Here is a 12,083-nt window from a genome sequence, read left to right on the forward strand (position 1 = left end):
CCCCGAAATAACCGATATTTACATTTCAGATCGTATCTCTTCAGGCCTTTGTCTGTGCACACACGCATATACTTAAAATATGTGTCTGTGAACTCTGTGTTTGTATGGGAGTGTCACCACAAAGATTCCAAGCTGCAAATTGAGTTTTCCAATCGCCCTGCTCTGTGTACCTCCTGGGGCTTGTGTGGGTGAGGCTGGTCCTCAGTTCCCATCTCCACGTCACCAGACCTGAGGGCTTCATGTGCTCAGTTCCAAACTGTCCCAGACATCAGTTTTTGGACCCAAGCCTTTGAAGGCTGGAGAGAGCCTGAAGCCACAGGCATGGCAGGTCCACCGGTACAGGAGACCTCTCCTCTCTACTTTGACTCTCCTGCCCCACCTCCCAAGAAGCCAGGTACTTCCCAACGGAAGGCCCGCATTCCAGCTTGGCTCGGTGCCAAATGCCTTGACTTGAACATTCACCAGCACGTCACTTCCCAAACACAACCCCAAAATCCTGAACGATGAATAATCCTCTCTTTTATGCGGTGACTAACCACACATGACCTTCAGGTTCTCAGCGTCGTCGTGGCTGGCAGGCCAGGATGCCCACCCTCTCTCCCGTGAGCGTCCTGTTCCCTGAGCCCTTGCTCCAAACCCTGACTCACTGGTCTCCGTGGTTACTAATCCTGGGTCTCCATGATTGCTAATCCTGGCTTCCCCCATGGTGCCCCTTCCCTTCCTTTCTCGCTACACTCCCTCAGACCAGTTGTCACTTCCAGATTTCAGAGAGCAGCCTCGCCTACGAGAAACACAAAGCCAAAGAGGCCATAGAGCAGGAAAAGAAGAAGGTACAAGATCTGGAGAACTACATCACCAAGCAGAAGGAGGTGAGAGTCTCAGGGGCAGCCACAGAGGGGCCTGGCGCAGTTAAGAGCAGGGCTCTGGAGACAGGTGGTCTGGCTTCGAATCCCATCTCTGCCGCTTTCTGCCCATGCGACCTGAGGCGGGTGTCTTACCATCTCTGGGCCTGTGTTTTCCTGCTTATGAAATCCAGATGATGCAGTAGACCAACCCAATTGAGTGGTGAGGCTTGATTGCTAACAAGCTCATAAAACACATGGGAAAGTGTCCAGCAGTCAGTGAATGCTCTGTGTGTTGCCTGCTGTTATTATTATGATTATTATTACTATGAGTACACAGCTGGGAAGTGCAGGCACAATCGAACCCCACACTGTCCCCCTCCTCTCCTTACTATCCTTGGACAGTGCATGGCTTCAGCTGCCTGGGGTCACAGAGGGGATGTCAGGAGGTGGGTGCCTGAATTTCTCATCACCTGGACAGCAGCGTCTCCGCCAGAACTTGTCCCCATGGGTGTTGTGACCTGCCCAGTCAAACCGCATTTACAGTTGTTCCTGGGAGGAGCAGACACCAGAGGAGCACAGGCTGTTGTACGGGACCCTGTCTTAGGAACCTCTGCACTGTATAGGACAGAATTCACTCCTCCTGGGTCCCGACAGTACAAGGGACACACATACAATGGCTCATATCATGAAAGTCAAGTCACGGGATCAAATGCACAACCTGACAACAGGGGGTTAAACTTCAATGCAGGTGAATACAATTTCAGAGGACTCTGAAGACCAGATGGGACAAGAAAGCTCTGTGCATCTATTCCCATCAATCTTAGATCATTTTCCTTAAAACAAGATTCTCAAACATTAGCGTGCATAGAGTCCCTTGGAGCAGGAGTGGTGGGGCGGCATGTAAATGCCCATTTCCCAGGCCTCACCCCCAAAGATTCAGATTCAGGGTCTATGGGACGGACTCAGCAATCTACATCTTTAACCAGCAGCCCAGGTGGTGCTTGGAACACTGCTGCCCCAGAGAGATGAGCGTCAGCAAACCAGGTCTGCATTATGAATCAACCCCAGGCACCGCTTTCTGAGGGACCTTGACCAGCTGGAGCATGCCGGAAGAAGGCAGGCCGGAGTCGGAGCTGGGGGACATGATGCCGGACTTGCCAGCCGAGGCTGGCTCACTGAGGGAGGGCAAGCCAATGCTGCGGGTCCTCGTAGCCCCAAGGGCACAATCTGTTCACACACAGCCTTGTTCCCCCAAATGATTCACCGTGGATCTTCCATAAAATACTTCAGTCGGGGCAGGAGGAACGGCGACATTAACATTTTTAAAGTGGAGTAGTCAGGACATGTAATGGAGCAGGGGTGAGAATAATGACCCCCCCCCCAAAAAAAAGTTTGTCACTGAAATCAGCAGTCAGTTTTCACTCTAACGGTTACAGTGAAAGGTGGGGTGCTCTGGTGGCTTCGCAGCTCTGCAGAGGAAATGAACCGATGGGTGGCTCGTGGCTAACCCTGTTCCTGTCCTCTACCCAGAGAGAATCCCTCCTGCGGAGCACCAGAGAGAGGGCTCTGTTGTGCACTGGACAGCCTCAGGGAAGACAGATGCCATCAGAGCGCAAGGTCTTGTGACAGCCCTCCAGGCAGCCCAGGGGCATCACAGCAGACAAGGAGAAATGGGGACCCCCTCCCAGAAAGTCCCCATGTACCAGGAAAGACCGAGGAAGGACAAGGTCAAGGACCCCCCCCCCCAAAAAAAAAACAGAGTTGCTTATTCACGTGCTGTTTTGCTCCTCTGCGTGGAAGAGCAATGGGCGTGGGAGAAGAGGGCTTCGAAGAGCGGGGAGAGAAACACGCACCCGGCCTGCGGGCACAGCCCACTTGGGTGTCCTGTCCTTGAGTCAGTCCGGCTGAGCTGCTGGCAAGGAGCGAAGACCCCAGGCAGTGCGTTCTGCCCTTGGGCAGCTTCATGGCCATCAAAGAAACCGTTTGTTTGCTGTGGATTCTCGGGGACAGCTGGAGGGCTCCACTGGGTGCTGCAGGTGACAGGCGGCTCCATGGGATGCCTGCCAGCATCCCCGGGGGCGGGGGAGGGGCACCTCCTCTGGCCAGGGCTGCCCACAGTCTGCACCAGGATTTCTCCGCAGCCACGGTGACGTGAAGGCCCCGAAATAGAACCAGATGGACTTCAGTGGTGATACACCGGGAATGCAGCCGCTCCCAGGTGAGGCTTACAGGAAGCCAGTGACGAAATAGCTTTTTCTCGAGTTTAAATCCGTTTCCCTTCCCAATTATAAAAGGAGCAACCGTTTACAGGAAATCGCTTGGAAGAAGATAAAAAAACTGCCCCTGATTTCCACTGAGCAGAGTTACCCCCAGTGACATTTTCATCTGCTTCCTCCCAGACCATCTCCACGTTGATCCTTATTACAGACATCAGCACCTGCATTTATGACAGTGGTTGACCCTGTTACACTGTGCACATGGACCTGGATGCTCTATTTTAACCGAATGCATTACCGAAACGTCTCCACAGCTTGCAACGTTCTTCCACGACCTGCCCTGGACGGCTGGCTGACTGGGGTTTGCACTGTGTGGGGTGGACCCCAATTTGTTGACCTGTCCCCTATGCTTGGGCCCCGGGGATGTTTCTCACTCAAGTTAAAAATGCTTGGCTGGACAGCCCTGCGTATCAGTCCTTATGAAAGTATGCAGTTTACGTCCTTAGGAAGGATTCCCAAAAGTGGCATTGCTGGGTCACAGGGTGTAAACTTGTTCGGCCTCTTGACACACATTCCCAAATGATCCTCCAAAAAAGGTCATACCGGTTTACCCTGCCAGCAGCCGAGGCTGAGCGGACCCAGCACTACATCTCATGGACTACTATTTTACATCAGATGAAATAATGTTTGTGAAAAACCCTCATACTGTATGATTCCAAGTCTGTGACGTTCTAGAAAAGGCAGAACTATGGAGACAGTAGGCCAGGGGTTGGTGGAGGGGAGGGAGGACAACATGGAGCACAGGGGATTTTCAGGGCAGTGAAATTCCTCTGCAGGATACTAGAAGGGTGGAAATGTGTCATTGTACATTTGCTCAGACCTGTCGAGTGTACAGCACTGAGTGAACCCTAGCGTAAGCTGCGGACTTCTAGTGACTGTGATATGTCAGTGCATGTTTATCAGTGGGAGCAAAGGTATCTGGTGCGGGATGTCGATGATGGGGACTCTTCCATTGTGGGGGGAGAGCAAATAAGAGAGCTCTGTATTCTTCTCTCAATTTTGCTGTGAGCCCCAAACTGCTCTTTCAAAATAAATCAAGTAGAGGCGCCTGGCTGGTTCAGACGGTTATGCGTCTGCCTTCAGCTCATGATCTCAGGGTCCTGGGATCAAGTCCCACATCGGGGTGCCTACTCAGCGGGAGACTGCTTCTCCCTCTGCCCCTCCACACTCCACCCCGCTCATGAACGCGTGCTCTCTCTCACTCGCTCAAATAAATAATCTTTTTTAAAAATAAAGTCAAGTAAGTAAAGAAAGTTCATGAAACCCCCCCCACACACACACACCCAGGACCAGTCACAAAGCTTCTATTCTTTGTGGTCTGAGGAGGGCTCCTGGAGGAGAGTAGAATCTGGGGAGTCCAGGGCTGGCAGAGTGGATCCAGGAGGAGGGACGAAGTGCGCAAGGTCGACCTTGCTGCGGCCCAGAGGGAAGCGGGGAGGCCTGCCCGCCGAAGCCAGGGAGGGATGCAGGGAAGGGTGCTGTAGGCAGATCCTGGGGCAAAAGGGTGAAGAACCTCGGCACATTTATCCTGGAAAATAGATTTAGAGAGAGACATGACAGCCCTCCTCAAATATTTAAAGGGCTGCCTCATAAAAGAGAAATAAAACTTACTCAGTGCACTCCAGGTGACAGAACTGAGCTCAGAGACCAGAAATCACAAGGAGACAGCCTCAGCTGGAGAGAAAAGAGAGCTCTGTGACAATTGGAACCTTCCAGAGAAAACATGGACTTTGCGCTGAAAAAGGGACATTAACAGAATAGAATTCACCTCCTCTCTGAAAACAGGGGGCCAGGACGGGGATAGCTAGGGTAAGTAAATACTCATTCCCAAATTTCTGCTAATTTGATGTTTGCTGTTTGTCCAGGAAATAGATTTAAAAGTGCAAAAAGAAGGCGTTTTGAATAATAAATTAAATGATGCACTGGCCATGGTAGAAGAGACTCAGAAAAGCAAGACAGCCGAGAGCCTAAGAGCAGAGAACCTCAGCATGAAATTAAATGAAACGTTAGCTGAACTGGAAACCACCAAGGCAAAAATGGTGAGTTGGTGCCCTCCGGGGACAGGAGAGTCTTTCCCTCAATGAAGGATCACAATGCCGGGAGGACCCGGGACTTAGCCCAGGGGCTCTCAGCCCGGCTGCTGCTGGTACCCCAGGCTGAATCACCCTTTCTCATGCACAGCCGTGTAGCGCGGGGTGCATAACATCGCCCCAGGTCTCTACCTGCTCGATGCTAGTAGCATCCTCCCTCCACACCCGTCAGCCCACGGTGTCTTCAGATTTCGCCAAATGTCCTTTTGGGGGCAAAATCACCCTTTATTGAGAAGCACTGGTCTCAAAGGAAAGGCAAACAGAGGCTACAGTGCTCTCTCTCCAGGCATTCTAAGATGTTGTAATACAGAGTCCTCACAGGATCAGACTGAGGGGCTGAGCAGCCCCAGACCTTGGTAATCAGCGACTATTCCGCAGACTTTAAGATAATGTTTTAAAATTTTAGCTCGGCATTCAAGGCCCTCCACCATCAGGGCTCAATACTGTACACATTTATCATCCATACATTCAACCAACAGGTCTGTGGGCAAGGACGTCATGAGGACTCATCTGGCCGAAATGCACAAAGTGAATGTGAGAGGGACTGGAGTTGGGGAGGCCAGCTTGGGCTGTGGCACATGGTGGCTGTGTCTATAGCCCGAGTCATAAGGAGCTGCAGACTCGGGGTGGCACAGGAGCAGGCAGGAAGGAGTGGCCATAAGGACAGACACGAGAAATGGCAGGACTTGAAAGCTGATGGAGGGGACTTGAGCACCAAGGAGAGGGAGGGGCTGGGCTTCGAGCCGGGGCACCCAGGGTATGGATGGCCTGTGGGTGACATGGTGACAGGACTATGGAGGTCAGAGTGGCTTTTATCGGGGAGGGTCTGTCTTCTGGGGAAAGAATTCAGACTGAGGCGAGGGTGGGGCAGCAAAGTCCAAATGTGCCCCAAACTTTTGGTGGTCCAGTAGATTTGGGGGAGAAAGCAAGATACGACATCTCAGCGTAGAGGAGGCATGATCACTAAAACGGTGTGTGGGCCTGAGTTTCAGGATCTGGGGCTGCGGCCCAACATGTCATCCAGGAAGAAGGAGCAGGAGTCTGGTGTCAGGAGAGCCGGGAATGAGTGGTCGGAGCAGCAGGCGGGGAGCAAGGATGAGGCATCGAGAAGCCCCAAGAAGAGCCTCAGGAAGGACAGGGCGGCTGCGGGAAGGGGTCCAGCTCCCCTCTTGGTGATGATTGGGAATTTTGACTTTTAAGAAATAGAAATTTGGGGTGACTGGGTAGCTTAGTCGGTTAAGCATACGACTCTTGATCTCAGCTCCGTCTTGATCTCAGGGTCATGAGTTCAAGCCCCGTGTTGGCCTTCAAGCTGGGCATGGCACTGACTTTTAAAAAATAAAAAGACATTAAAGAAAGAAATACAAATTCATTCTCTGTTTCTTTTAAAAGTGTTCATTCTTTAAGTCAACAAATACTTACTGAGCATTTAGGTCTAGATACTGTGGCAGGGATGCAGGCACTGGTGCTGTGGGTACATCGGTAAATACGGAAAAGTAAGTTTCTGCTCTCCTGGAGCTCCCCTTCTAGTAGGAATGGTAAATAAATAAGATCGTTCAGATGGTGATAAGCACGTCATGGAAAAAGAAAGCAGAAGATGGAATAGAAAGTGTCTCAGTCTTCTCCTCTAGACAGGCAGTCCAGGAAGGGCTTCTCTCAGGAGGTAACATGGGACTTGAGACATGAAACACGAGAAGGAGTCAGCCATGCAAGGAGCTGGGGGGAGGAGAGGACCAGGCAGAGAAAACAGTATGTGCAAAGGCCCTGAGATGGGTCCGGTTCCATGCCTGTAGGTGCAAAGGGGGCATACTGGTATTGTCACCTTTGGCATCATGCCCGGCTCCCGAGACCGTGCTAATGACTTCCCTGCTTCCCCAGCTCGTCATGGAGGAGCGGATACAGCTGCAACAGCAGACAGTGAAGGCCCTCCAGGAAGAACAGGACTCCCAGAAACATGGATTTGAAACAGAAATCAGGGAATATAAGGAGCAAATCAAACAGCACTCCCAGACGATCGTGAGCCTCGAAGAAAGACTCCAAAAAGTGACCGAGCACCATAAAAAAATAGAAGGAGAGATTGCAACATTGAAGGACAGCGACCCAGGTCAGTCCAAAGAGAAGCTGCAGAAATCATAGCGTTCAGGGCAGGTTCTGATTATCCCGTGGGTCCCCACACGCTGATGATGGGCCAGAAAAGGCCACACCTCGCTTGAATGCTCCATTTTCCCCTGGGACACCATTTTCTTCCCATTACACAACAAGGTTTGGGGCCCTCGAGGCCCAGGTTAGTCAGAGGTCACAGCAACCGGACGGGATGTCCTTTGTGCCAAGCCAGTGAGCCAGCAGAGACGCCCAGGCTGCCAGGCTGCCGAGAGGCGACAAAGCGGCATGCCACCGAGTGTCTTTTCCGCATGAAAACATCCCGTGCAGGGCCTTTCTTTTTGCCCTCTGGAGTTTGCGACTTCGTCTAACAGCTTTTCATAACCAGCTTTAAAAAGAAATCCAAAAGGGTTTAAGAAAAGAACTCAGGGTTGTGAGCACATACTTGCCCTAAATGACCAAGGCGACGCTATGTACTGCGGAGATGCTGAGCTCTTGGGGAAGAGTTCTGGAAGTTGAGGTCTCGGGCCAGTGTTGCTCAGCCACGGCATCAAATGCCAGCAGCACTCCCCACCCCAGTGTGACTACCAGAAACATCTGCGGACATTGCCAGGTGTCCCCTTGGGGGTAGGGAGGCAATATCAGCCCTGATTGAGAAACATGGTCCTGGTCTCCAGCCAGCTGACAAGCTGGCAGGGCTCACTTCATGCTTTCATTCACTTGTCACTCTTTGTTGAGCATCTGTTAGGTCCCAAGCTTATTCTAGGCACTGGGGATTCCGTATGGACTGGCCAGGCAGGGTCCCTGCTGTTCATCAAATGATGGCCCTGACAGGTGACCCAGGAGGAAGAGGGCACCATGGCCCAGGCATGGAGCGAGACTCAGTTTCCCAGAACTGCCAGGTTCTGTCTCTCCTATCCCCCTTTCCTCCCCTATAAGTGGAGTTCATGATCCCTTGTTCATTGAGTAGCTGGAAAGATTTCATGAGCTCCTGCATGGGGGGTCCCATCCTGTCCCACAGAACCCATGGTGGGGCTCATTAGGCAGAGAAAGTGGCAGGCTGTAGCGGGGGTGGCTAAGTTGGAAAAGACGCAGATGTGTTTATAAGCCCCGGGGAGGGAGAGCAATGGCTGCTTGCAGACTATAATGACCCTCACGGGCTCCTCTGATTCAGCCCAGGAGGAGGTAATGCAGCGAGACCCCCCACCGACGCCTCCAGTGGACAGCAGTGTCAAAGATGAAGTGTGTGACACCTTGATGTGAGTACCTGAGGGGTGTGTGCACACCGGGCCAGAGACCAGCCCCCCAACCCCCACTTCCGGCCACGTAATCGGAACCTGGAAAAAAGGAGTCGAGTCTGGGGTCTTCTCGCTGTCGTCTGAATTTCTCTATCCTCTAGAAGGTCAAGATGGTGTCATGGAAAGATCTGGGTGGCTCTTTGTTCAGATGCCAACTCAGCCCCTTGCAGGTGTGTGGCTCTGGGCAAGTCACACCCCCTTGGTGCACCTTAACTTAAATCGCTTGTGAAGTAAGCCACTATTTGTCATCACTCAGCCTCAGACTGAACCCAGCTGGGATCCTCTGTCTTATCTCCCTGTAATTTTTTTTTTTTTTACATGGAAATGAATTTTTGCTTTGAGAATTTTTAAAGAGTATGCTTCTCCCCCTTGCTGGGACTGGAATCCCGAGGCCCCACACTGAAGGAGGAGCACTTGGTGATTCTATCTGGCCCCTTCCAGGCACTGGGGACATCCCAGGGCCTGAGGTGAGCTGACTTGGCCTGTCTTTGTGAGTTTCAGAGGGGATCTGCTGACCGCTCAGAAGGAAATCCTATCTCAGCAGGAGGTCATCATGAGGTTAAGGAAAAACCTCACAGAAGCTCACAACCGAATGTCAGATCTGAGAGGTTTGTATGATTGCCCGCATCTCTTGACTTCCTGACCCGCTTCGAGAAAGGAAAGAACAGGCTTAAGAAAGCTTAGCGTTAAAAATCCTGCTGACCTGCTTTCCTGGGTGGTCACAGCATTGGAGCATTTGTACCTCGGTCAGCAGGACAGATGCCCGATCAGGGGGCCACGGGGACCATTCTCAGAGGGTTCAGACCTCTGCGTTGAAATGCAACTTTCTTTTTTGGGAAAAATCCCCTTTTGCCTCAGAGGATTTGTCTCTGGAGGCAAAGTCTGGGAGGGAGGGCACAAAGCCCAGCACCCCCTATCTCTGGGACCTAGAACAAGGCACTCTCTCCTCGCCTCCCCTTCCTCTGGTATAAAACCACCTACAACACGCCTGCTTCCTAGAGCTGGCTGGACACAGCAGCCACCTACATTGGGGACCAAAGACCACGAACCAGTCTAGCTGAAGGTTCCCACTTTGCTCTTTCTCTCTGCTCCCCAGCCAGCCCTGTCCTTTTGTTTCTGCCTCCCCTCTTTTGCTTCTTAGAGCCATCTTCCCCTTCCCAACCCCAGCCTCCATCAAGCCAAAAGGCACAGGCAGGCGGAAGTCAGGAGACAGAACTCGGTTTGGGGAAGTGGAGGGAGGGTGAGGAGACTCCTCTTGTGCCCTTCTCAACCCCTGTGCACCCCCAAACCTTCACTGGTGTTTGCTCCCCCTGTGGCTATACTCTCAATGCCCCCAGGACATTTATGGCTGAGTTTTTCAAAGATTGATTGTTTTGTTTTGTTTTTAAAGATTTTATTTATTTATTTGACAGAAAGAGATAGTGAGAGAGGAACACAAGCGGGGGAGCTGGAGAGGGAGAAGCAGGCTCCCCTCTGAGCAGGGAGCCCGATGTGGGACTCAATTCCAGAACCCCAGGATTATGACCCAAGAAGAAGGCAGACAATTAACTACTGAGCCACCCAGGTGCCCCAAAGAGTGATTTTCACACTAAAGTATGAAACAGTGGAGTAGAGAGGCTAGCAGGTCTAGTTCTAGAATTGGGAAACATTGGACCCGATTTCTGATCTGCTATTTTTTTTAGTCCCATGAGTTTCGGCAAGTGCCTTTACATCTCTGAGCCTGTTTCTGCTTCTGGGAAGTGGGGGCATGGCCAGTAGCTCACCTGTAGGGTTGCTGTGAAAATTTGGGGTGATGCAGGTATCTCTGTTTGGGTTTTGCCAGAGGCTGACCCTGAGGTCATGCTGCTGCTGCCAGCAGTGTATTTGAGAGTTGATCCCGGGAACTAGCAGCAGTGGAAATGGACCAGAGGCAGGAAAGGGACGAAGCCAAAGAGAGCTGTGTTGTCCGGCAGGGGCAGAGCGGGCAGCTGGAGCTGAATTCTGCAGGGGTGAGGGAACCGGGCTGTGAATTCCAGTCTCACCTGTCTAAGGTGGAGGCTGATGCATCTGGCAGACCCAGGAGCTGAGCAGACCCCAGAGGCCATAGAAAGAACACCCTTAGGCAAATAGACCTAGAGGCAGACAGCCGAAGGTCAACCAGGGAGCCCCAAAATGCCACAGATGCAGAGGCAGGGCCCTGACAGCTTCTGGAACGCCGGGGTCGGGCAGAGATTTGCTGTCATTTGTGAAGACACAGGAAGATCCCCATGGCTGTCACTAACGCCGCCCACCACCATGAGAATTCCTGGACAGGGGACCCACCGCATGGTTCTTATAGGCCTGGCCAATCGGCTATGGCCCTGGCAAAGCCCCGGGGCAGGAGACCGTCCCCCACCCCCCACCAGCTTTCCTTCTCTCCCAGGGGAGCTTAATGAAAAGCAGAAGATGGAACTGGAGCGGAACGTGGCGCTGGTCCAGCAGCAAAGCAGCGAGCTGAGAGCGCTCAGGGAAAAGATGGCGCAGCTGACCGGCCTGGTGGAAAGGAAGGACAGGGAGCTGGGGGTCCTCAAGGAGACGCTCAGGTGCGTGGGAAGGCCCTCCTGGTGTAGGGAGCCCAGACACCCCCAAGTGCCCAGGGAGCCTCGCACATGGAGGTCACTGGGTAAATGGCGAAGGGATGAATGGATGGATGGACAGACAGACAGATGGACGGATGGACGGACAGCATGTGTTTCACTTACCATTTAAAACAGAGTTTGCTGGGATGCCTGGGTGGCTCAGTTGGTTAAGCAGCTGCCTTTGACTCAGGTCATGATCCCAGCATCCTGGGATCGAGTCCCACATCGGGCTCCTTGCTCTGCAGGGAGCCTGCTTTTCCCTCTGACTCTGCCTTCCACTCTGTCTGCCTGTGCTCGCTCTCACTCGCTCTCTCTCTTTGACAAATAAATAAATAAAATCTTAAAAAAACAAAACAAAACAAAAAACAGAGTTTGCTTAATTCTGTGCCTCTCAAGCATTCCTGCCGAGTATTCCAGAGGACAGGTCTCAGCTTAATGCCCCTTCTTCAGGGAGCCCGTCATCACTTACCCTCACCAAACACAGCCAAGGGCTCCAACACTGCCCGGGGTCTCTCAGTCCCTGCACTCCAACACTCTCACACAGCCGGGGTGCTGTGGCCTGGTTAGCTGTCTGCCTTCCCCGTAAGGATCCCCATAGAGACCTTGCCTGCTGTTGACTCCCTAGCATTCACACAGTGCCTGGCAGGCCCAGAGGGAACTTTGTAAATATTGATTGAACAAATGTATAAACTGGGGTAAAAGAAGTCAGCTTAAAATAAATGTGAAATTTCATTGTCATTCATGGATTAGGCTAAAAACTGTATGTGACTTTGCAGTTTCATCCACAACTTATCCTTATTTTGACATAAGAGGAATGTTTTCTCCAAGAAAGGTTGAGTAAAATCCACATCTTGTGACTACCCTGCAGCTTCATATG

General features: G+C 52.0%; 1 protein-coding gene across 10 annotated transcripts in view; it reads left to right on the forward strand.

Annotated features, from left to right (window-relative positions):
* FHAD1 (forkhead associated phosphopeptide binding domain 1) overlaps window positions 1-12,083 on the forward strand; it is a 129,535-nt gene that overhangs the window by 95,870 nt on the left and 21,582 nt on the right. For all 10 annotated transcript variants that reach the window (XM_059376203.1, XM_059376206.1, XM_059376201.1 and 7 more), the window contains 6 exons: window positions 762-869; window positions 4,987-5,160; window positions 7,090-7,315; window positions 8,486-8,570; window positions 9,111-9,217; window positions 11,011-11,170. In XM_059376203.1, the coding sequence (XP_059232186.1) occupies window positions 762-869; window positions 4,987-5,160; window positions 7,090-7,315; window positions 8,486-8,570; window positions 9,111-9,217; window positions 11,011-11,170 (860 nt within the window). The remainder of the gene's footprint in view (window positions 1-761; window positions 870-4,986; window positions 5,161-7,089; window positions 7,316-8,485; window positions 8,571-9,110; window positions 9,218-11,010; window positions 11,171-12,083) is intronic.

This window comes from Mustela nigripes, chromosome 14 (genome assembly GCF_022355385.1).
Source record: "Mustela nigripes isolate SB6536 chromosome 14, MUSNIG.SB6536, whole genome shotgun sequence".
Lineage (NCBI taxonomy): Eukaryota > Metazoa > Chordata > Mammalia > Carnivora > Mustelidae > Mustela > Mustela nigripes.